The 26477-nt window shown below is 42.0% G+C and overlaps 1 protein-coding gene and 1 long non-coding RNA gene across 5 annotated transcripts in view; both read left to right on the top strand.

Annotated features, from left to right (window-relative positions):
- LOC127375288 (uncharacterized) overlaps window positions 1–26477 on the top strand; it is a 346390-nt gene that overhangs the window by 277373 nt on the left and 42540 nt on the right. The gene's annotated exons all lie outside the window — the stretch shown is intronic.
- pcdh18b (protocadherin 18b) lies at window positions 5415–16350 on the top strand. Of its 3 annotated transcripts, none has more exons than XM_051421205.1 (4): window positions 5415–8266; window positions 8706–8794; window positions 9166–9335; window positions 14833–16350. In XM_051421205.1, the coding sequence occupies exons 1-4, from the start codon at window positions 5771–5773 to the stop codon at window positions 15789–15791; spliced, it is 3714 nt and encodes a 1237-aa protein (XP_051277165.1). In that variant the 5' UTR covers window positions 5415–5770; the 3' UTR covers window positions 15792–16350. The 3 variants fall into 3 exon arrangements, with proteins under 3 accessions (XP_051277165.1, XP_051277167.1, XP_051277166.1); XM_051421207.1 differs by having other exon boundaries at window positions 9166–9281; XM_051421206.1 differs by having other exon boundaries at window positions 5416–8266; window positions 8739–8794.

The raw sequence follows: 26477 nt of genomic DNA on the forward strand, positions 1-26477 counted from the left end.
TTTCACTTCCAATGAAGGTAAATCTTATTGCTGAAGCACATAGTGGTATTTTAGACAATAGTGTTCCATTTTTGTTTAAACAGTTTGTCCCATGTGCACAAAACCAGCACTAACAAATGAAAAGTTGTCCCAGTTGGGTGTGGCGGAACTTGACTGGGCTGCACAGAGTCAGGCCTCAACCACATCTAACACATTTGGGAGGAACTAGAACACCGACAGATCACCCAACAACAAGCTGTGAACCTCACTAATGCTCTAGTGGCTGAATGGGAGCAACATCCAGTAGAAAGTGTTGGGTTGGTGCAATGTTTTGGTTCCACATACTGTCCTGTATCAAAGCTTTGTAGGGGGGCCTGCAAAGGTAGAATTTTGCTTTACTGCTGCGCCATACCTGCTTTAATTTAGACTGCAGTCACACTTGTTACCAACTGCACTTGAACCAACAATCAGCTGTCACATTTAAATCTGGGCTTTATGATGTGTCATCTCTGGCCAGGCTTGGTGGGTGGAGGAGGAGGAGGAGGTCCTGACTCCCCCTCTTTCCAACCCCCCAAAATCCCTTCCGTCTCGCGCGAGCTAACAGCATGGTAATGAGATGGTGGCAGATGCTCGCGTGCCTTTACAATCCTCCCGACTCCCAGACGCACGCCGAGACACCCCCCATTCTGCCAGATGAAGACAGAGAGTTGCTGAACATCTACACACAGGGATCTAAATTAATTTATCGCTATTGATTTTAACTAGGCTGTTAATGGTTATCATAGTACTGATGTTAACATTCTCTGTTCTTATTACTAATTATCCATCACTGTTATTAATATTTGCTCAAGTCATATAGGTTAAGGTTTCCAAAAATACTATCTGGATTGGAAATAAGAAACAAATCCGACAGAGGAATGGAAGTTTAGGGAACATACATATTCCCATGTTCGAAAAAAAAGCCCACCACAGCTCCCATCCTCCACCCCCCATCCTCCTAGTGTGTACACTGATTTTTCAGGGGGGATGGTTTGGGAGGGCCTCCCGCACCACCCTCTCTCCACCTGCTATGCAGCCTTTGTCATCAGGATCTCCTGCTTCATTTCAATGACAAAGTTGCTGAACCCCTCACCCAGCACCCCCCCGCACCCCCTTCCAAACTCTTTTCAGTGATTTTATGGTCCCCAAGGGCAGAATCTTTGTATCCACCCCATCACCCACCCAGTCACCGTCCCTCCAACTGGCCATATGAGTGGCCTGAGAAGACCGCAGTAGCCCTTCTGCTAGAGTTAAATGTGGCTCTTTCTGAGCGTTAAATATTTCACTTCTGGCTATCGCAAACAAACAATGTTTTCAGGAATATTTTACAGGTTTTTGGTCTCGAGGTGTGTGCTCGGGTCACATAACCTCACAACGATATTTGGCTTCAGGTCCCCGACTTAAATCTGGATAAAGTTGCTTGTGGGTCAGACAGACAGGTAGACTGGGATTTAGTGGGATTGGACTATTTTTAAATGCACTCAATTTGGGCACTGATTTGGAATGTGATTGCAGCATCATCAACTCCATCTTCAGTTCATCACACCAGCTGATGGAAAGTTTCTTATTACTTTGGATTTAGTGTTACATCCATATATCTAGTAATAGTGAGGTTGTATGCATCAAATTATTTTAGGCCTCACAGTACAGTCCCCTGGTGCAGCTCTGCAGCACTGCCTCTGTTGGGATTAAATAAACTTCTTGGCTGAAATTTGTGTAAAGTGTGAAGCTTTTCTTTTTCTTTCTTTTGCAGAGGAAATGTGATTTGCGTGCGATCCCAACTGCAGTAATGCCATTAGGGCACCATCAGCTCCTCACCAGGGGGGTTGTAGTACTATGTGTGCAGGGGCACCGGCCCGTGGCTAACGTTGTTATATGTTACAGGACTCTTTCATCTGCGGTTTATTCCATTGTAGACATGCTGGGAGACCGTGTCTGCTCCCGTGAGAGGCAGTGTTGTTGCTGCATTCAGAGAGCTTGGCACCGGTTCTGATAATGCGTAATCATCCGGATAAAACTATGACTTGATCGCTTACAAGCGTAAAATTATACAAAGTACATACAGAGTTAGTTCAGTAAGGCAGCGTTTGATTCTCACAGCACCAGAAACGATGATGAGTGTATTCAATTTTGATCTTGATGCATGAAGAAATCCTCAAAATTAATTTAGAAGTTTCATGCAAAAGTAAAAATATGATCGTGGGAGCATTATTCAGGACAGTGTTCCCTCTTAGCTGATGCTTTGATAGCCACAATGCTTTAAAAAAATAGCCACAGTCAGTTATTAGTAATCTCTTCAGTTTGTCTCTTGAAATTAAGGCTGTATCAGTAAAGGCAGGGCTGTAGCTAGGATTTTAAAACATCCTGAGATCACGAGTCCCCTCCAACACCCCACTCAAAAAAGTAAAATCTAAACTGAAATCTTTTATTTGGGATTTTCTTTGACTTTGCTGTTTTATTTTCATGAAGATCTCTACTGTCAGTTTTTATTCACATGCCTTTTTAACAGCTTCATTACAGATTTTTTCTTGCACTACTGAAATGTTTATGTTATGTATTGCCCCACCCCAATTTTCTGGTCTTTGCACTGTATTGGTGGACCCGCAGCACTCCTTTTAGTTTACATATGTGCCTGCACATTGTGTTATTAAATGACAATGAAGTTGAATTGAATGGGACTTGAGTGTCCACAGTGATAGCTACAGGTCTGAACCAAGTTCAGTTTTACATGCAGGCACTTTTACCAAACAGTGGCCCAGGAAATGCAACAAAAAAGGTAATTGTCCATCTCTGATTAACTGATATAAAGTTAAAGACATGACCAACAGCCAAATACTGCAAACTGTCTCAGACAGACATGTATCACTTGATGGATGTTATGCGTTATATGGTGTCCTGTGCATACAGAGAGAGCCATACTTTGGATTATTAGCAGTGTTAGATCATTAAAGCACTATGATGGTCATCAGAATATAAACCTCAGTAGAATGGCTTTTAGGTATCACACACATTATCTTTTGTAAGAATATTATAGAGACTTTTAGAATGGCCCTGGTTCACAAGGAGAACTAACAACTGTCCCCTGTCGTTCATAAAAAACATGAAATGAGCATCTTTAAACCGTGGACCGAATGGACACTTTGCCCTTGTTGAGTCATTCAGCATCAGTGTGTGTGTGTGTGTGTGTGTGTGTGTGTGTGTACATCAGCTCGGGAGCCGATGTCCATGTGTTTGCTCAGAGACAGATGGCGGCGCAGAGAGCCTGTTCCCACGGGTCACACATAGGAATTTAAAATGCAGATAAAATCCATCACAGAGACGCATCCTCTCAAAGATGCCGGCCCCAGATAATTTGCTCTGTTGAAACCAATCAGCGCGCCGGCTATCAGATATGGCTCGCACTCCAAATGAAACTTATTGAGGATGTAGGTCTGCACAGAGCGACTCATTACTTTCCAAATGATTTGGGGAAAATGGAATCTGGGGAGCTTTCAAAATGTGTTTCTGCTGACTTACTGGAGTCTGTGACACGCTGATGAGGATGTACTATAGAACTGTTTGCTGTGATGTGAACTTCTACACATTTTAGGAGTGGAGAATGGATTAATACAAGCCATAAACAGACTTATCAGCCTCTTTGATCTACTGAAACATATCAGCAGCTCTGACACATCCAAATAAAGGCAATCCAAAGTGCGCTGATTGCCTCTCATTACTACTGAATACTAAACTCAGAGTTTTTCCACAGCAATATGAAGAGGATATTAGATTTTATCTGACATGAGCTGGGGCTAATTCTCACTTGGTGTCACTCGGCCGGGGGGCGGCAGGGTCTGAATAGATGTTAATTGTAGGTTTGGGTTGTCTGAGGCTCGGGCCAGATGGCCTGGTGCTGCTCTCATAAAGCTCCGCTTGCCCAGTTGTTTGCTCTCTGAGCGACACTTTGAGTTTGCAGGATGGTAATTTGGTTGGATCAGGAGTTGTAGGCTTCCATAAAACATTATTATGCAGCAAGAGGAGGAGGAGGTGGTTTGTGAAAAGTGCACACGTGGGGGTCAGCTGGGTGCATGGCAGAGCACTCGCCATACATCCCCTTAGTGAGTGTGAGAATGTATTTTAAAGCTTCACAGTTAAATGGAAACATCCAAAGGCTAGAATTTTAATTAAAAAAACAAGGAAATCCATTAGTTCTATAGATTTTATCACCTCCGTCAGGAAGTGCGCAAAACATATTATTTTGTTCAACTGTCCGACAGATTTCTGATGTAAACACACACGATCAGTATCCACACTACGAGCAATAGCCAATTGAACTTCTGAACTCTTTGATCAGGGAGACAAAAACTGGATTTATTGGCAAAAAATAACTTTAGACAGTCTGGATAAAGATAAATATATATTTTTTTAAATGAAGGCAATATTGTGGTAATCAGATAATAAAGTCGCTTAAAAAGTCAACATTTCACTCGTGGGCATCACAAACAATGTTTTCAAGAATATTTTACAGAAGATTTGCAGTGTGCGCCCTGATCACTTAACCACACTTATGACAATATTTGGCTTCAGGTCCGTAAATGCAGTGTAACTCCATCATAGGTAAGGCAGACAGGTTGACTGAGATTCAGTGGGATATGACTCAACTGATGGAGATGTATCTGTGCGTTATAATGCGCCAAGTGCGCACAAAGAGCAAAGAAAAGATATAGTTTGGGTAAAAAAATCTATGTCATAACCCCCCAAAAAGATAATCAGATGATCAAATTATGTTGGCCAGCTATGAGTTTGCTTTTGGCTATGATGATGGGATGATATTATAAGAATATCATTTTGGTTTCAAAGCGCGTGTCTCGGTCTCATACCCACCGCGGAGTGACGGGCATGTCTCCTTCCTCCTGGAATTATTATTCTGAGAGGAACAACTTGGCATTTTACGCACACATGACAAAAGACCCGAGTTGGCACACGTTGCGAATTGTAACCATAACAATGTAAGTCTGCCGCGGGTCAGTGTGCGTTTGTGTTAAAAGTGGCTGAGCCCAGAATAGTTCCTCCTCTGGCCCATTGTTGTGGCACACTTTTAATACTTGGGTGTCCGCTGTGTTGGCGAGGGAGGTGGGGGGCAGAAAGACGGGGCTGCTGCCATCAATAGTCCCTCCTGTGCTGCTTGAAGGAGGCCATTCTGATGATTTAGGAGGAGAGGGGGTGAGGGAGTGGAAGGGGGGGGGGATACGCAGTTTGGGTGCGGGGCGGGCGGAGAGAGAGAGAGAGAGAGAGAGACTGGAGCAGCGGTAGAGCAGAGCGCACGGAGCAGGGCGCACACACACACACTAACTCATTCCCTCCCACCCTCCCTCTCTCTCTCTCTCTCGCTCTCTCACTCACTCTCTTGCACAGACTGGGAGAAAGCTGCGCCTTTTCTTCGCCCAGACATTCACTCTCACTCATTCACAGGCGCGCACACACATTAGGCGACGGGCATATGTCGATATATGCAACAGATTTGTCTACAAGGAGAGCGCCGCGCTTTTGCTTTTGTGCGCCTTTCTTCTCCAAAAGAAGGAAAGTTTTCTTTATATATTAATCCACATATTTATTTATTTTTTTTATCCATTTTGCGGAGTTCTTTGCGGACAGTGAGCAGCAGCTGCAGCCGAGGATTTAACATGCCAGACGTCTGAGAAGACATCTACATTTCCCCCCACTACATTTTTTTCCCTCTGTGGAAGTAATCGCCATAGTGTGCGCACAGAAGATGGGGGCAAATATGATCCAAACCAAAGGAAATATATTCTCTTTGGCACTACTCAAACTACTGCTTTTGGTCGCGCTTATGCACGGCGCCACTGGTAAGACTCTGAAATATAAAGTTTACGAGGAGCAGAAAGTGGGCACTGTTATTGCACGGTTAAAGGAGGATGTATCCGGGGTTTTATCCAAACTACCGAGTTCCCTGACCTTTCGGTTCCGCGCTATGCAACGAGGGAGTACGCCGTTCCTGTCTGTCCGGGAGGAGGACGGAGAGATCAGCATTGGCACCAAAATCGACCGTGAGAAGCTTTGTGAGAAAAACTTGAACTGCTCGATTGAATTCGATGTGGTCACGCTCCCGACGGAGTACCTGCAGCTTTTCCATGTGGAGGTGGAGGTGCTGGACATTAACGACAACTCCCCGCACTTCTCTCGCGCCATCGTTCCCATTGAGATCTCCGAGAGCGCATCCGTGGGGACGCGCATCCCGCTGGACGGCGCAGTGGATGCGGACGTCGGGGAGAACTCTCTGCACACATACTCCCTGACTCCCAATAACTTCTTCAAGATCGACATCAGGACCAGGACGGACGGCGCCAAGTACGCAGAGCTGGTGGTCATGAGGGAGTTAGATCGGGAGGTGCAGTCCAACTACCAGCTGCAACTCACGGCCTCCGATAATGGCGTACCCCCTAAGTCTGGCTCCACTTTGCTCAAGATCAGCATCTCTGATTCCAACGACAACAGCCCAGCCTTTGACGAGCAGGCATATATCATCAATTTGCTGGAAAACTCCCCCCATGGGACTCTTATCATTGATTTAAACGCCACAGATCCAGATGAGGGCACTAATGGGAAAATAGTCTACTCTTTCAGCAGCCATGTTGCTCCAAAGATCTTGGAAACATTTAAGATAAACCCAGAAAATGGCCACATTACTCTTAATAAAAAGGTGGACTATGAAACCACTGCTTCCTATGAGCTGGATGTCCAGGCTCAGGACCTGGGCCCTAATTCCATTCCTGGACTTTGCAAAATTGTGGTGAAAGTGGTGGACGTGAATGACAACAAACCAGAGATAAACATCAACTTGATGACGCCAGGCAAAGAGGAAGTGGCCTACATTTCGGAGGGCGCCCCTGTGGACACCTTCATAGCTCTGGTGCGTGTTGACGACAGTGACACAGGGCTCAACGGTGAGGTGGTGTGCAGGCTGCATGGCCATGGCCACTTCAGACTCCAGAAGACCTATGAGAAGAACTACATGATCCTCACCAACATCTCGTTGGACAGGGAGAAAAGGTCAGAGTACAGTCTGACGGTCATAGCTGAGGACAGGGGCTCCCCCAGCCTCTCCACCATCAAACACTTCACTGTTCAGGTGCTGGATGAAAACGACAATCCACCATGTTTCGAGAAGAGCCGCTACGAGGTCTTTAAGTCAGAGAACAATTCCCCTGGAGCCTACCTAATGACTGTGGTGGCCTCAGATCCAGATCTAGGCACCAATGGTCAAGTCACCTACACCATCATAGATGCTCTGGTCCAGGGGAGCCCCATCTCCACCTATGTCACCATTGACCCCTCTAATGGTGCCATCTACGCTTTACGCAGTTTCGACCATGAAGACGTTAGCCGGATTGCCTTCACTGTTCAGGCACGTGACGGGGGAAACCCTGCGCTATCAACTAACACCACCGTCCTGCTGACTGTTTTAGATGAAAATGACAACCCGCCCATCATCCACTCCCCCTCCCTCCGGAATCACACTGCCGAGCTGCCGGTGTGGAAGTACGCATCACCGGGTCAGCTGATCACTGTACTTAAAGTCACAGACCGCGACGCTGGCGCCAATGGAGAGGTGAGCTGCTCTATTGTTGGTGGCAACGAGGATGGGCTGTTTGTGATGGATGCTCGGCGATGTGAACTCAGAACCAATGCTAGCTTGGAGCAGGCTCCACGGGATGTGATGGAGATCAGGGTGGAGGTGCAGGACAGGGGCACTAGCCGGCTGTCCACAGGGGCCCTCCTCAGGCTCTCTCTGCAGGAGACTATGGACATCCTCCCCCCTCTCTACCCCACCAGCCAGGCCCCGCTGGATCTTTCCCTCATCGTCATCATCTCTCTGGGCGCCGTCTGCGCACTACTGCTCATTGTCATGGTGATGTTTGCCACTGCCCGCTGCAGCCGTGAGAAGAAAGACCCCAGACGCAACTACAACTGCCGCGTGGCAGAGAACAGCTACCAGAACCACCCCAAGAAGCCCGCCAGGCAGATCCACAAGGCAGACATCACCCTGGTCCCTACCGTCAACGGGACCCTGCCCGTCCGTGCCCACCCACGCTCACCCTCAGCATCCCCTACCCCTGAGAGGGGCACCCTGGGGAGCAGGCAGAGCCATCACAGCCGCCAGTCCCTCAACAGTCTAGTCACCATCTCCTCCAACCACGTGCCAGAGAACTTTGCCCTCGAGCTGGCTCATGCTACACCTCCTGTTGAGGTAAGACAATGAGATTTCATGCTTTTATAGTTAGTTTAAAACCTAGATGCTGTGTCATGCGGTTTGTGCTAAAGGTAGTCTAAAAATATAGATTTATGCATCTGTCAAATCCAAAAGATAAACCAATATACCAATGTAATATTTCTGTCCAAAATCACATACTATGCACGTTTTTTCGTCTTATACCAAGTATTTGTTCTGAATTGATCCCTTGCTCCCATATTCTGTTATCTTCAGCCCTTTGTGTCATGTTTTTGTTGACCATCACATTCAGGATCTAGTCATAAAGTCATGCTACCCCCCGTCCCCTACCCCCACCCAACATTGTCTTGTGGCCTTGCTTGTTGACTCCATTCATTTTCCCCTCTTCATTTTTTCCTTTTATTTTTGTCCTTTTTCTTTCTTTTTTTGTCTTTTTTTGTTTCTCTTGGGATTGTAGCAAGTCTCACAGCTTCTGTCCATGCTCCATCAGGGCCAGTACCAGCCACGACCAAGCTTCAGAGGCAACAAATATACCAGGAGCTACAGGTAATGCAAAATTACACATTTAAAGCCTTCCATTCATTGGCAGAAGTAAAGGTTAAGAGATACTTACTGATACGCCTCCATAATATAACAGTCAACCATTTCCACATGATTTTGACTGTTGTCAGGACTTAAACATAACCTGTTATATCCATATCCACCAGCTTTTTGGTTTAGAGTCAAACTGTATGCTCAATAACTTTGCATTTGCATAATTTTATGTAAAACCTCTTCTGCAGAGTACTCACTGCCTCTCTGTGCACCTTATTATTCATCAGTAGCATGGCTTTACTGTAACAATTTGATAATATTATCAATGTTTAGCCACTCCTCAATGACAAATGTATCAAATCTCTGTCTGTGTCTCTATGCAGATATGCCCTGAACGAGATGGACAAGTTCAGTCTGAAGGACAGCGGTCGCGGAGACAGTGAAGCTGGGGACAGCGATTACGAGCCTGGCAGGGAGTCCCCCATGGATAGGCTCCTTGGTGAGGGCTTTACTGAGATATATGCCCCTGATGGCCAGCACAGAACGCATGCAGGTACACCCCTGGCCCCCCCATCCACAACACCCCACAACCCTTCCTTCCTTCATATCCCATCATACCCTTCCTGTCTCTCTAGAATCTAGTCCTGAATCCAAAGTGCAGTTCCTTATGTAGTCCTGTAGGTTTCCCAAAAACCATAGACTGTATCTACAAATTGTCAAAAGTCCAAGTTTCCAGATCCCAAGGTGACGTCTCTAAAATATTATTCTAAACCCAAAGATATTCTGTTCGGTATCATGTAAGTTGGAAAAAAGCAGGACATCTTCACATTTGAGAGGCAGGAACCAGCAAATGTTGGGCATATTTACTTTCCCATTCATTTTCTGTCGATTGACAAATTGATCAATCAACTACTTGTTAATCTCTGAAAGATTTACAATTGACAAGATATATCTGTTCAGTGTTATTAATTATCCCATCCATATCACCACATGATCAACAAACACAGGTCATCAGCTCTGGTCAAACACTGGCCCACAATTTCCTTCTTGAGTCTTTGAATATGGCTGAACTGGGCTAAAGCAGAGTTTCTCAACGTTGGGGTAGCAACCCCATCTACAGGTCACCTCTGAGCACAGATTGAGGCAGATTTCCTAGACTGACATGTTGACATGCTCAAATCATTTTTTAAAAAGGGATTAAATACATAGCTTTGATTTATAAATCTTATCTAAGGATATGTACAGATTTTTTTCAAATCTATCTGAATGCATTACTCACGTTATATGCATGTAAAGAGTTATTGGTTGCTGTCATTTCTCCACATTCACACAATTCCAGCCGAAGTGATGGTTCAGACAAAGCTAATAAGAGGCTTCAGCAGGCAGAACTACACAAAGAAAGTGGATATCTAGCATTCTAAGACTGTAACCTTAGCAGTAGAGACAGTTTCCCCTGACTTAAATAGGTGATCTTGTGCAAAAATAATTTCACTTTGGAAGATATTCACTTGATATTCCTCAGACTGCTAATGTCTATACAGCTGAACTTAAAGGTGTGGTCAGTTGTTCTGCAGAAAGATTGTTGATTGTTGAGTCTAATTCACAAGTCGTCAAATAGGGGTGTAACAATTTATATCGTCATCTTTATTTTGTGTGGGAATATAGACAAGAGACCCTGCAGATCCCTGAATCGTATCATGGCAGACTTTGTGACATCGGCAAATATCGTATCATTGTTAAAAGAATCAATATAATATCATATTGTGATGAAACCTGTGATTTACACCCATATCAAATACCAATGCTTTGACAAACAACCTGGGAGTGAGACTCAACCATCAACTGTCTTTCTGCAGAACGATTGACCCTATCTTAAAAAAATCTTACACAGAACAAGGACTGTGGATTTTGTCCAAATTTTTGTCAAGCAGGGAAGTGATCACTTCAGGGCCAGTGACCACATTTGAATAGCATTAAGACAGAAAAAATTACAAACCTACCTTTCAATTTCTGTTTAGTTACCTCCATACTCATGACCAAGAAACCAGTCAACTGCTGGGATAGTGAGAATTTTGTGACAGGTTCCCACAGGTGAGAAACCCTGAGTTAAGCCATAGCAAGTGCCAAACCCTCAAATCATCTGCTTCCCGTTAACAAAACATTGTTTTAGCATTTTCGGCATGCCTTCTTTGTTCTGCATTACAAGTGGCTGCATGTGCATTGGCCTTGGAGGTTTGTGAATGACACTGTATGCACTCAACCACTGAGTTTCACCTCACTGTCACTACGTTCTTGAGATATCTCTCCAGATAGCTCAACTGGTCCTCCTTTACAGCTCCCTATCTCCTCTGCCTACTGTCACACTGCATGGAGTTTCCCTCCTCCCCACTATCCAGTTACCAAGGAACTTTGAACACTTGTTGAGCATTGATTGACCCTGCTGACTTCCAAATATTCTACCCACTTGGCATCAAATATATGGCAGCTTTCAACAACTAGTTGAGTTGGAAACACTCGCTCACATTCTCTAAAAGCCTCTCAGCCTGTCTCAGCTAACCTCATGCAGGTTGCAAGCTGCTGCAGCTTCCTTTATCACACCATCCCTCTCCTCCCAGTGCTCCTGCTCCTTTCCAGCCAGCTTCCCACACAGCCATCACTCGACACTGCATTTGAGCTACATCCCAATTAAAGTCGACCCAGACGGGCAGACAATCTCATCACTAACACCTCCCCCCTCCCACCCTCACTCCCTCTCTCCCTTCCTTCATAGCTTTGTGGAGGAGCTCTGCTCGTTAGTCTCTCTCCCTTTCCCCACCTTCAAGCCTACACTTTCAGCCATCCAATCTGAAGCCCTGGTGCTCATTTGATGAAAAGGAGGCATTTAATTGCCATGTGACGAATAGTTGCTATGGAGTCGGCACCGAGTTGTGCTCGTGATTAAGCCCTGAAGAGCATAATTACATCTCAAAGCTCACCTTTCTCCTTCTGTATGTTCAGCCCGCCTCCCGCCCCCATGTCCACTGCAGCATGGATGATTTCGAGCAGTGTTTAGTCAGTGCCCTGTCATTATGGCTGGATATGGTAGCCCTCCCTGCTCAGGGGATGATGAGACACAAACTCTTTGTTGTGGATGCAGAAGATTTTATACAATTTATTCCTAGGGAATGTACTTTCAGACTTGAAACATTTAAACTCAAACTCAAATGCTTAAAGAACCCTTTCAGAAAACATTCTCAAAAACAGCAAGGTTCTTTTTTTTTTTATGTTTTGTGAAATACATTTAGTTCATTTCTCACTTTCTTTGCGAGTGAAAAGTCAATCAGTATCACTCTCGTCTCTGTTTGGTAGATGGACAGAGTCAAGACTTGGTCAGTCTAGCTTAGCATAAAGACTAGAAACGGGGAAACAGCTAGTCTAGCTCTGTCCAAAGATCATACACCCACCTCTAAAGCTCATACAATTCATACATAAACAGTGATGTAAAAATGACTGAATCGGTGGAAATTACCTGCTGGAACTATTTCTTCGGCGCAGTAACGTCCTGGAGTCTTGCTATCGTCACAGTGACATGGTCAGGTCTTACCGACCGAATATACATTGTATTGTTTTTAGAATACAAAAGGTACAAATTAAACATGTTAATTAGGGAACTCTACAGGTGTAGGTAGGTGTTTTTCTTCACTTTAGACAGAACCGATCAAAGAAATACATAATGCCTCTTTGGTCCAAGGTGCTTCATCAGTGTTACAGATAGAAGTGGACCTCTTAAACGGAGCGCAAAAAACGGTTTGTGTCTGATAATAGTTAAAAATATTCTTACTGTCGAGCCTGACCCCATTCTTTGTGCATAATGAATGAGGAGTAAACAGTGCTGTCACATACAGGCAGAAGATGGGAACACACCACCAATTTTACATGTTAAAGTCAGTTTATTACTTACGAGGCATGTTTAATATCTTGTGTGGTTCTAGAGGAGCTTTGTCAACTCCATAATGATGTCATAGTGATGTCATCAGAGTTATTTCATCTTGGGCATGGAGAGAAATGTAAAACTTCTGTCACAAATTCAACACATGTAGTTTGAAAAATGTGGGCATTTACCAGGCAGTGTCTAACTAAATACACTATCTAGTTGCATCATGGGAACTAGCATTTTTGGAGCTTGACCACATACTAGGAGCTGAAACTCAGGATATCTCAGCCTCTGCTGCTTTGATTTTGACCATTCTTGTTTTAATCTTTCTCCCTCAACTGCTCAAACTTTATTGAACTACAATCCTAAATCATTGGAATGTCCCTTTAAGTATATCTTTTAAATTGTAGTCTTCAGTCTAGTCTAAATTTCACTGCCAACAGTCCTCATCTGTCCCTCTACTCAGTGGATAATGCACCCTCCTGCTGCTTCTTATCAGGAATAAAAGTAGAATTTGTTTCCTGATAAAATTTGATAAAATAAAAGCTCTCAAGTAAACAAACACATCGGCAGCGAGCCATGGCGTCTAGAGTTCTGAATATAACTAGGTTTTACTTGCCAATTAATGATCTATCAGTAACTCAGTTGAATTGATGTTACAGTCAGACAGGCAGGCTTTCTGTTTGCCTTACACGTTCTTTTTTTTTTTACACACAAATCAGTTGGGTTAAATCTTTCATTTTTACCCTTTCATCAGCGGGGCACCCAATCTGCCGCTGCCCCCGCACTGTTTTTCCCCTTCCAGTGCACCCAAATGCTCTTTTCATCTGCTCTAAGATGTATTATAAATGTTCCTTTCATGTTAATGAGAGGATAATGAAGTCCCTCAATAGCACGACTAAAAAGCGGCACACTCTTTTAATGAAGGCTTTAAGTTGGCATATTTGATTTGTCTAATTTATTCTTCAGAGATTTTCTATTTGAAGATTTAATATTGAAAAGAGCGACTTGAAAGGGAAAAATGCAGGGCTTTTAGAGGAGGAGTTATTTTGAATGGGTAATAGGCATTGATCGGCCTTGCTGAATTGTCTCTCCGTGGTAAATACATTGGAAGGTACTGTAGCAGGCAGTGCTCCTGCAGAGAGCCTTTCAGACTAATTAGGGCAGATTTCCACTGTGCTCCCAGAGACAGTGCAGCAGAAGCACCTGAGGAGAGGCAGGCAAATATTAGCTGGTGGGAAGAGACCCAACTGACAGCAATCGTCTTTGCATCTCTTTGGTTTGGTGATCAAATTTACGGTTGTGAAAAGACTATGTACACATAAAATAATGTGATCCCTTTTAGTATTATTTGCAAGATACATCTACTATAAATAACAGCGGCAGGAGAATTTTCTCAGCCCATAAAGTAGAACTCAATCCAGGTTTATCCTTTAAATCACCAAATATGTACATCCACAGTTTTCACTAGAAAGCAACACTAGTCCCTTGGTTCCCACCTTTTGGGGTTTCTGTCCCTTAAAGTAGACGATATCTACTTAAACTTCCCGGCCATAAGTTGCCACATTCTTGTACACAGCATATATATATATATATCATAGACCATATTTTCTGACATGTGGATGACAAAATACTTAATGAACCTATTTTTGTCCAAAATGTCACTTAAGGCCCTCTGGTTCTTACCCCGAGCTATATACAATTGCTGAAACAATTAATAATCAATTTAGTCAATCAATTAGTGGATTTAAAATTTTTTCATCAATTTGGATATTTACATTCTCTTGTTCTAGCCCCTCAAATGTGAGGATTGTGTGCTTTTCTCTGCATCACATTATTGTCACTGAATATCTTTGGGTTTCAGACTTTTGGTTAGACCAAAGCTCACATGTGAAGATGTCAACTTTAGCTCTCGAAAATGATAATGACTAAACAATTAATTGACAGAAAAAAAACCAATAATGAATATGGTTGTTAGTTGCAGCCCCGAGGTTACAGCAAATACTTTGTTTTTAGGTTGTGGTTTACTACACCAATGAGTAGGGCTGGTGAGGTTTTGAGACTAATATCAGTTGGGTCTAAACTGCGGTGACTGCATTTGACTGATTACTTATGAGTGTTTCTGTCTTTCTTCCAGCTATGAGGCTCTGCACAGAGGAGTGTCGTGTCCTGGGTCACTCAGACCAGTGCTGGATGCCCCCTCTGGCCTCTCCGGCATCATCCTCCTCTGACTACCGCAGCAACCTTTACATCCCTGGGGAAGAAGCCCGCCAAGCTACTGACCTCTCCCAGGAGAAGACCCCGCAGCCCTGCACTGACACGGGCTCCGCTCGCAACCAGAGCTTCTCCACCTTCGGCAAAGACCTGGGTGGTGAGGACGGTGGAGAAGAGGAGGGGGGAGAGGACGGTGGGGGTGAGGCCAGAGATGAAGACCTGTGTGGGACCACATCGTTACTGTCGGAGATGAGCAGCGTGTTCCAGCGGTTGCTACCCCAGGGTCTGGACTCCTACGTCCAGGTCAACGAAAACCAGAAGGGGACCAGCCTGAGCGGGGTCGGCGTCCCCATGACTGGATCTTTAGATCGCAGGAGGGGCCATCTCCCCGGCAAGCCCAATCCCTCTGTCCACCAGCAGGGCGTGGCAGCCTGGGCTGCCAACACCCACTTCCAGAATCCGGGAAGCAGTATTGGCCCATCTGGCCACCACCAGGGTGGCAGCTACCACACCCTGAAACCCAGCACCAAGCTTAGCTCCCAGAGCAGCAGCCACAAAGGCTCGCAGGCACCCAAAAACAGCCCCCAGAACAGCAGCCATGCACCCAAACCCCACAGCAGCCCTCTGCTCACGGCGCTGGTCAGCCCCACTCTGGTGCAGCCTTCCCCGGCCCCGGTGCCCGTTCCGGTGCCGCTCCCAGGGCCCTCCTCCAAGTGGCTGCCCGCCATGGAGGAGATCCCAGAGAACTATGAGGAGGACGATTTTGACTCTGTGCTAAGCCACCTTCAGGGCAAACGCAGCGACAGCCGACATGAGCTGGTGGACGCCAGCGAGCTGGTGGCTGAGATCAACAAACTCTTACAGGATGTCCGGCAGAGCTAGACTTCCTGTTTCTTACCCTCTTTATTTATTCACCGCTTATTGACTGCCTCCTTTACTTCAGAATAAAAGCAGGGACTGTGGGCAGCAAAAGAAGGACAGAAAAAGGTAAAATAGGATTAAAGTAAAAAAACAAGACCTGCAATTGTCGTTAAAGTTGCATTTCTAATGTAATAATTGTGTTTTGTGAATGCTAAATATCCAAAAAATTGTTTGTAATTGCTGGTTTGGTACACAATGTACACTATGTGACTGTATTTATCTTTGTATTTTAAAAATACATTTGTATACTTATATTTATAAAAAAAAGTGTATATAAAGTTAATCAGAAGTCTATTTTTATATTTCGAATGCATGTTGAGTACAAAAACATTGAATCAAGACTTTGACATGCGATCAACATTCTACATATTTAAATTGTTTTTTGTATTGTGATTCTTTTTTATTTGTCACTATGATATGTATACATGAATATATATTAATGAATTAATGGACATTTGTCTTTGTGGACTATTGTGGGGAAGGGGACAGTACACAAATAAAAAATAATACGTAAAATGTATTCAGGCGTCTGTGGTTTATTATTACAGGAAAATATTGGTATTACTTTAACAGCAAGTTACTGTGTGTACATTTACAGTAAATTCCTGGTAACTAGGGACATTGCTTTCACAGTAAGTTGCAGTTGTAGTATGCAAGCATATTAATGTTATTTAGCAGTATGCTCCTGTAGAACTACTGTATTTAACTGTAATCAGTTAATTGTTTCAGTAATCGATCAACATTAAGAAATAACTGTAAAACTTTCTCTGCTTTTTGCTGCTTTTTTCTGTTTTATGTCACTGTAAACTGAATATCTGCTATCATTCTGCCTGTTGCTCCCGTCACTTTCTTTTTACCTTTCTTGTTTGATTTTTGTTTACCAGTATGTTATTTAAACTGCTCCCCTTGCTAATAATGCTAGTAGAGAGTAGTTTTGGTCTGTTTTTTTTTTTAATCAAACCTCTGCCTGGGATCAAGTATTTGTATTTCTGATTCTGAGAAATAAAGTATTTCTGATTCTGATTCCTGACAACAGTCATACAGCGGCAGTACTCTTGTTTCTTGAAAAATTAGTGTCTGACCGATATATCGGTTGGATGATATTATTTGTTCGCATTGGCCAATCACAGGCATATTGGTATCGTATGAGTGTATATGTTACCCAGTATGTGCCGATAATATTTAACTGAAATATTCTTTATTAAAGTTATTTAAGTTAAAGTTTAAGAAATCTGCCTTCTGCGTACCTTTGTGTGGTCATATCAGTGTAAAATCCACATAGAAAAGGTTGATGTTATGGCTCAGCCGCCATATTGGTATTCTTTGAGTCTTTTCCCTCTACAGTTGGTATCGGTATAAGTCTCAACAATCCAATAGTGATCTCACTCTGCCTAAAATCATTTGGTCATAACCATACATTGTGATATCCTCTAAAAGCTCATAAATTCTGTGAAAACCCTGTGTGGAAGAAAAGCACAGGCAGATTTTCCTTCACTAAACCCATCAGGAGTCCTCATCTTCACATCAGCAAATGTGGATTCTTGTCAGTGTTTGCAGTTTGTGCGACATGCTCCTGCTTATATGAGGAAGCTTTGAAGTATTTCCACAAACACTAAATGACTTGATACAGCCAGGACTGTTGTTGTCTCAGCCCAGAAAAACACACAGAGACGCTGTGCATCCTGTCAGCAATCTCACAAGCACTTGAATTCACAAAACAAAAGAATCAAACTCGGATGTGTTGGGGGCTGATGGGAGAAATGTGCTGTGGATGCAGATGGAAATAGCTGCTGTGAAAAAGGACAGAGAGGTGTTGAGAGTTTCATGGAGACACCTCCCTCCTCTGTTGCCTTAACAACTAGATAATGGGTGACACCTAGAGGTTCGCCATGCGCACTGTAAACCAGTGAGTCCAGCAGCCAGCTCTCACCACCACATTACTACTACTACTAGCTGCACCAAGCCCTGACATGGAAGCAGAGAGGAGCAGGCAACTAGAGAGAGCCCCCTGGAGGAGAAATCACCACCCTGCAGCTTTCAGGAAAAACTGCAGGGGGAATCAAGCTCACCACACTGCACACACTCAACAAAGACAGCACATCAAGCAGTCAAAATCACAAAATGAAAAGCCTAAAAAAAATGTATGTAACATAGAATAGAATAAATATACTAAAATGCACCAAAATAGCAAAATTGCCTTTAATAATGTCAGTATAAACATAATGAACACATCTATCTATCTATCTATCTATCTATCTATCTATCTATCTATCTATCTATCTATCTATCTATCTATCTATCTATCTATCTATAAAAATCTAAAATCTATCTATCAAAAATCAACCTTTTCAAATGTATATATCTTTTTTGTTTCCCAGAGGTGTTCTATAACCAGTCTTGGGCAGTAAGGCATTACTAGTAATAATATTATAGTTACCCCTCAAAAAATGATTAGTTACAACATTACTTTTGTTGTCACCCCCTACTGATTTGAAATCCAACTACCCAATCAAATCCTTGGAACCTAGTTTGGAAGATGAAAACGTTTACATTCAACAGCTGGAAATATTCCATTACTTTGATTTTAACAAACAGACAGAATTACCAATTTTGTGGGAGGTAGCAGAAAAGTAATATAACTAGGGAGTAATAACATTACCTTTGAAAACTAATGAGTGATAAATGAGTTTGTTTTTTGAGTAACCTGCCTGACACTGTCTATATGTCATCTATGGCATTATCTTAAATTCTGAGTGGAGGGAGTGTTCACAGTCTTGTTTAATACTGTACAGAGCATCTAATTTCTTTTGTTGTCGACTTACAGATGTTCCAGTGATGTACCCATACTGCCACAGTCAGGTTACCATGCCATGCTATACTTGTTAAACACAATGATGCTCTGTATCAGACTAGCATACACTGTTTCCATCAGTCTCTGTCTGGAATTTTATTATTTTCTTCTTCTTTTTTTTTGTTTCCAACTTGAACGGACTGATAACACAGTGAAAGAGATGGCAATAGCCCTGTGTCCCTGTGTTTTCTCAATATTGATGAGCAGGAAGGTAAATTTACACCCTTTTCCCAACATAGATAGCTGGGACAATATCTGGGTTGATATTGTCATTCTTATGGAACAGAACAACTAAAGTCTTAACACCCGTCTAACATCACTGACCTTGAGTTGTTTTTCATTAGTGTAAAAGGAAAATAATAATGGGGATTTAACACACCTCTGGTGAAACAGTGCAGTCAGGAGAAGTGGGTATACTCTTAATTTATGGCCAAAAATGTCCAGCAAAGGAAACTACTACTACTCCATTTAGCTCACAACAAGTAGTATTTGAACATTGTCACTTAACTTCTGATGCTTGGCTTCAGGCAGTAAGGATCATTTTGAAATTAACATTAGCCACTGAAGAGGTGCAGATTTTGCAATTAATACTGGCCCACAGACTACAGTATATGACAACTACATACAGTAATCATGCATTTTGAGTGAAGTATTCCTTATTCCTTACTCCATCCTATCTTCTAAAATTAGACAACTAAAAATCAGCTCACAGAACACTACTGAATGATGCATATCATAGGGGATTTAAAAGTGGGTATACCCAGTGCGGAATAAAATAAAGTCAGATAGGGTACTGTATGCCGTCACCTAGAATGCCTTTTTACAAACAGAAAATCAGGCAAATCAAAATGAAACACCTGATATTTGAGTGTTCTGTTGAAATAAAATGTGATCTATCCAAATTTTACCCACCACTAATAAATGCTGTTTAAATGATGGTGTGTTTAATATTGACATACCATCTCTCAATGCATAATGTGATAATCATTAAAGTGTTTAGGCTACACTTTAACCTTCATAATTACTTTACATAGATGTCTCATGTAAATGTTTCCTGTCCACCTCAAAGTCCTTCAGGAGGAACACTACCCCCCATCACCATACTAAACAAGTTCAGGTTTCTGGGATTCCAACATCAGAAAGGTCCAGCAGAGGAGGCACTTCCTGTGCCAGTTCAGGAAGCTAAACCAGCCCAAGGAGCTGCTGATCCAGTCCTACCCTGCAGGAATCCAGTCTGTTCTCTGCACATCCATCACTGTCTGGTTTGGATCAGCCACCAAACAGGAAATGAACAGACTAAAACAGAGAGTCGGGACTGCAAAAAAAAAAAAAAAAACTGGTTCCAAACTGACCTCCATTCAGGACCTATACATGTCGAGAATCAGGAAACGAGCAGTAATCATCACTGCAAACCCATCACACCCTGGACATAAACTGTTAACCTCTGATGGGCGCTACAGAGCACTGTTCGGCAACGCAAACGGACACTAGAACAGTCATTCTGATGGACAATTCAATCCGTTATACAGCATCAATCACCAAAACATTCACCTACCTACAAACTATAAACAAAATATTTGGTTTAAAATACCCAACACATTAACATGTACATGTCATCCATCACTGTCAATATAAATCCTGCACACTGTATATGCTGAGTATAGACATTTATACATACATACTGTACATAATCGCCCACTCCATATATATGCATTCAGCATTTTTTTGCATTATTTATACTGTTTATAGCTTACAACACATGACTTGTATACAGACGTATGTTGTTGGTCATTGGTGCTTTTCATATATTTTTTCGGGGTATGCATCTCTCCCTTTTGAGACAATCCGATATGTATCTAGATACATATTCAATATGATTTGGGAACAATGCATTTTAATATATAATATATACAATAATAACACTAATACTACTACTACTACTAATAATAATATTAATAATAATACTACTAATAATTAATTAATATATATGGAACAATTTGATCCAATGCAAACTGATACAGCTCTTAACAACAGGGCGGCTGTGGCTTAGAGGCAGACCGGGTCCTTCCTTAATATGAAGGTTGTTGGTTCGATCCCCGGCTCCTGGTGCCACATGTCGAAGTATCCTTGAGCAAGATACTGAACCCCAAATTGCTCCCGATGCCGTGCATCGGTGTGTGAATGTGTATGAATGTTAGTTTCTGTTTGATGGGCTTTACCATCACTGAGTGAATGTGTGTGAAAGGGTGAATGTGGCACGTAGTGTAAAAGCGCTTTGAGTGGTCGGAAGACTAGAAAGGCGCTATACAAGTACAGGTCCATTTACCATTTACCATAACATCTGTTTAATGCAGAAATGTATTTTCCATTCTAAATTAAAATACACCAAATTCTATAAAAGTGACATTGTTTACCTTCAAATACATATATTTCCATACCAGGAAAGTATTTTTTTCTTTATGGGAAAAAAAGAATTTTCAGAATTACATGTCACTATGTTTATTGTTTTTCCAAAAAGACTTTCTCACCCAGTTGGAGTTGTGGCTGGAGAGTGTTTAATATTGCGTCTTGCATGTTCTTGCTTGTGCTAGCTGTATTAGCATCCACAGACTCTTTGTTGCCTGTGTAGGAGTCACCGTGCTGTCTCTTCAGTTGAGTTTTAAGATCTGTCGTGCTACCATTGTACAGAATTGTTGTCTGAACCCTCGAACCACAGATAACTCACAAAATCCTCAGCCACCCGGGGGATATATGTATGTGTGATGTATGATATATACGTATATGTATGGATGTATATGAGATCCCGCAGGACCCAATGCAAATCTCGTGGGAGTGGACGGATCTGCCTTTGTTTTGGGTGGGAGAGGGTGTTCAAAAAATAAAATGCGGGTTTTAAATTGTGCTCATCAGAAATGTGGAGTCAACAAATGAAAAAACAAAACAAAAGTCAAGCAAGACACGTGTGACATGGCACAGTGGAAAAACATCTCTTCACCTGTGGCGACCCAAAATCTGTATTGTGCGGGACATGAATGGTCACAATGTTTGCCGGTGTGGGCGGGAGTGGGCACACTAAGTGTGACAGGCACTAATGTTAAGCAATCCATGAAACCATGAATTAACTTGTTGTGGCGTATTATTTATGGTTCTTGATTCTTCTCATGCTTATTTTTTCTCTGTGCCTCAGTCTGTCCCTGCAGTGGACAGACTGAGAGTAGAAGAGACAGACAGAGGAATGTGCCTGCAGAGAGAGAGAGGGTAGAGAGACATAACAGAGGTTTTAATGCAATTCAGCCCTTTTACTCACAACACACACACACACACACACACACACACACACACACACACACACACACACACACACACACACACACACACACACACACACACACACACACACACACACACACACACGCACAAACACTGCTATCTCGTCAGCACAGATCCCCTCAGTGACAGCAGGAACGAAGCCACCAGTGTTACTATTGCTGTGGGTACACTGATACACAGTGTGCGTGTTGGCATGTGTGTGTCAGTAGAGTGTGAGGTTCATTGCTGCATCGTTCAGGGTGTGTGTAATGGGGGTATGTGCGCTGCCATTATCGTTTTTGTATTGATTGTCTCAACAACAGGCAGAGGATGACAGCGAGCAGCTGACTGATTAAAGCCATTCATCTTTGTAGAGAAACACTCTGCTGTCTCAGGGATTTCCAACACACTTATTTTGTCTTCTGTCATCTGCTGGCAGCTGGAGATGAAATCTGGACACAACTTCTGTATAGTGACATCACTAAACCAAATGTCCTCATTCTACCCCCAGTCCTAAACACTCTCCTCACCACTATATGCTGTATAAGCCTTGATTTTGCACACTCATGTTTGCAGTTGGCACCATTAAATTGCTATCCAATCTATTTATCTAAGCTTTAATAATAATAATAAAATGTATTGTAATTGAAAACAACCAATCAGAGCCAAGAAAGGTAGAAAGACACTTTGGGTTGGAAACTTGAAAATAGTTCATTGTTGAGTTTCATTCGCAGGCAATGAGACTCAACAACTATCTTTCTCTGTTCTGATTGGTTGTTTTCGTTCAGGCCCTAGTGGATTCTTGCAACCTGATTTTTTCACAGATTTTCTGTCTCGTGAACTACTGTCAGGTTATAGTGAAAGTGTCAGCAAATTTTGATTAAGCATCCCAGTAGGACATTCCAAGAAGTGAGCATTTACAATAGAGCCCTGCATCTGGCTCGCATAAAAAGAATGCAGCCTTCATTAATGTTGTTAATGTGTTAATTCCACCTGTCCTTTAGTATTTGACAAGTCAAAATGTTAACCTAACTGGAGCACCCTATGGCAAGAACATGCAAACAGAGATGAATCACTGTGGCACCTTAAATAATAAGGAAATATGTTTCTAAATGATACTAATGATACTGGGATGAAAATTCTAAACTCAGGGTTCACTTACTTAGCAGAAACTTTTGGCTGTATCCAAAAACTACATATGTTCCCAAGGTGAAGACCCAACCTCCACATATCTACATTTCTGACTGTAAACACTTTTCAGAGGCACTGTTTCTTCACTAAATTGTGGATGTGCTACCAAGTTAAAACAACTGCATTAACGCTAAAGAGGAATGGAGCTCCATCCCTAGACACTGAAACACCTCATAACTAAGTTACAGCTGGTTATATTTGACACTTCATTCTGTAAATAGTTTAGAAGCATCTGTAAGCTCGTACATTACAGTGAGCGTGTTGACGGATCACCGCTCTTGTTTTCTACCTTGTACAAAGGGACGCGGCTGCTTTTTGTTGTCAAGACAATATGCTCCTGTTTTCATCCCAGAAGATGTTTCTCACTCGGATTATATCTGCAACAATAGCTGTTGTGTGTTTAAGTGCAGCGTGTGGGTGTGTGGAGTAAATGTAGCAGCACTGTAGTGTGACAGAAAGCTTATAGCCACAGTGGGAGGTATGCTGTCCACACACACACACACACACACTGATGAGGAGGGCTGGCGGTGGTTAGATAATGGACCGTCAACTGAACAATAGCTGTGTTGTGTGTGTGTGTGTGTGTGTGTGTGTGTGTGTGTGTTTGAGAGAATGTCTTATTATCTCAGTGTGTCTTTATCTTTTTGTGTCCTCCATTTTGGGCATTTTTGATTTCTCGATTATTTTGTGTAACACATTTTGTGTGTGTGTGGGCGTAAACACACGTTAGCATAGGTGTGTTTGTGTGTGTGACGATATATTTCCAGTACGTATCTGCTTTGATGCACCAGAGTGTGTGTGTGTGTTAGGGCTCAATAAGCCAGTGTAATCTTCCTGTATATGGGAGTAAACACCTAGCTGGGTTGCTGGCTACTATTTGTGGACACACTGGGGCTGCACCACAGCAGATTAGCCTGATATCGCTGTTTATATGTGTGTGTGTGGGTGTGTGGGTGTGTGAGAGACAGTGCGTGTAAGTCATACAAAGCTGATGGAAGTCTGTGTGTGCAGGGGGTTAATCTTTTCTAACCTTAGATGTACAGAATGTGGTTTCTCGCTGTGTGTATGTGTGAGGTGGTAAAAAGCTAAGCCTTGAATTACAGAGAAAAACAGCCTTGAAGGACACATCATCCTTGTGTGTGGCTTCCTGCAATAACTAGTTAAACATTTAGAGTAATACAGTTTTTTCCAACTGCTAACACACTAAAATGACATGCATAGCACAATTATTTAAACTGACACACAGAGAGCAAAACCTCTTCTCAAGTCTCCAAAACTCTAAACACATTTTCTGCTTTACACACAAACACCTGAATGGTTAACTGTTACCACTTCAATCAGGAAGTAAGCACTATAAAAAGACCAAAGATGAGCACCTTTTTTTTTACAACAACAATGGAAGACGTTGCAATTTTCTTTTTCAGTTTACTGTTTTTTGTGAGCATATTTGTGTTCACTCCAATGTAAATATATCTGCTGTGCATTTATCGCACTGACTTTTTTGGTGAAAAATAAATGTTTCAACAGCATGTGTGTGTGTGTGTGTGTGTGTGTGTGTGTATCTGCAAATATTTCTGTGCATGTGAACAATCTGAAGAATTTTCTACAATTTGAACTATTTTAGTATTATGGCAAAGCATACTTAAGATGAGAGTGCTTTTCATTATGTCCTACAGTGTGTAGTTGGTTAGACAAAAATCTGGTAATATGAATGAAGTGTGTGCCATTTGGTGCAAAAGTTTGATTATTGATAATGCTATATGTAGTTTTGGTTGCAGAGCTTCATTTTGCAGGATATATGAGATATTTTGCAGTTTGGGTTTGTGGTTTTGTGAATTGTATTTAGTATTTTGATAAAACCAGCCTAGTTTTCAAAATTGTGTTTTAGCAATTGGAAAAAACTGTAACAGGAAAATCACGTGAAAAACAAACAAAAATGAATTTAACATGAGTCAAATCAAATTCAGATTTTGATATTTGAAAAATTTGTGTTTTTCTATTTCTACTTGAAATATTTCATTTTAAGATCCCCTCCAGACATTTGTTAAGACAAAAAATGATCATTTCCACATTAAAATCCTTAAAAAGTAATTTCCACCTTCCTGAATCTCTGAATATGCAAATGTTGTTCATTTCCAAAGTTTTCCTGCTGGACACAAGATGTCTCCTACTTCACTGTAAAGTCCATTCTCAGTGGATGTGCACTGGTGGCTTCAGGTTTCTCAACACACTGTACAAGTTGATACTGGACCAGGTTGGTTTACTGCATTCGTACTACTTGTGGCAAAAGCTCAATGTTTCAACCATTTATAGCTAACTTTTTCAACTATTTGTCCATTACTTGTGGCTGTTTAAATAAGAAGAAATATGCAGATGCATTCTTTTTATCCTATTTATAAAACTGCACGTGTGCCTGATTCTGTTTATAAATCTCAGTCATCGTAGAAACGGGTGCGTGGGCAGGAGCTTTATTTCCACTCCCACAATTACCCATAAAGGGATGTAGAAACATCCCTTTAGTTATCGATACTGGTGCCCGCTCCACCACTCATTAGACCACTCAATGAAAAGGACGGCAGAGAAGAAAAAGTCATCAAGTCGCATCTGCAAGGTTCTCAACAGCATCAGAACAACTTCTTTAAGCACTACCATTATGCACGGCTGCGGCTGTTTATAGCACCCACACCACTAATTCATCACATGCACCTGTAAACCATCAATGCAGTTATATTATTATTATTAAACATCGGAAGGGTGATGATTAATTAATGATTAATCTATACAGTCCATACTGTAACAGACTTCACAAAGTGTTTCACAGTTCAGGATCAAACAATCATTAACAGAGAAATTATAGTGAATGTTACTTACAATAAAATAAAATTCACACCACATCTCTCAGCTTAAATCTCATGTCCACGTCATCATGTAACCCCCAGTTATCTGCTGACAACTGTGTACACCTGCTCTGAAGAATTATAGAATAGAAATCTAGACTTATACACAGTATGGCTATATCTCATCTTTTTATTAACGTCTGTGAAAAAAACTAAATGAAATTTAATCAACCAAACCGTTGATAAAACAACAAGAAGAAATTACACAAAAAATAAGCCTATATGTATGATTGTTAAAAATGATAAAAATCTATTAATTATTAATCTTAATAATATATTTTTTGGATGTGTTCTTACCTTATATTAAACCTTACATGGAGCACATTATCAATATGGAGTCACATTTACGCCCACCTAATGAATGCAAGTTCAATATTCACTCTCTTTTAGCTCTGGTTT

Source organism: Dicentrarchus labrax, unplaced genomic scaffold (assembly GCF_905237075.1).
Source record: "Dicentrarchus labrax unplaced genomic scaffold, dlabrax2021, whole genome shotgun sequence".
NCBI classification, from domain to species: Eukaryota; Metazoa; Chordata; class Actinopteri; family Moronidae; genus Dicentrarchus; species Dicentrarchus labrax.

Excerpts from the sequence above, each read along its gene's own strand:
- pcdh18b (XM_051421205.1), top strand. The coding sequence starts at position 5,771 with ATGGGGGCAAATATGATCCAAACCAAAGGAAATATATTCTCTTTGGCA. Across the intron at positions 8,795-9,165 it reads AAATATACCAGGAGCTACAG|ATATGCCCTGAACGAGATGG; the intron begins GTAATGCAAAAT and ends GTCTCTATGCAG. Across the intron at positions 9,336-14,832 it reads CCAGCACAGAACGCATGCAG|CTATGAGGCTCTGCACAGAG; the intron begins GTACACCCCTGG and ends TCTTTCTTCCAG.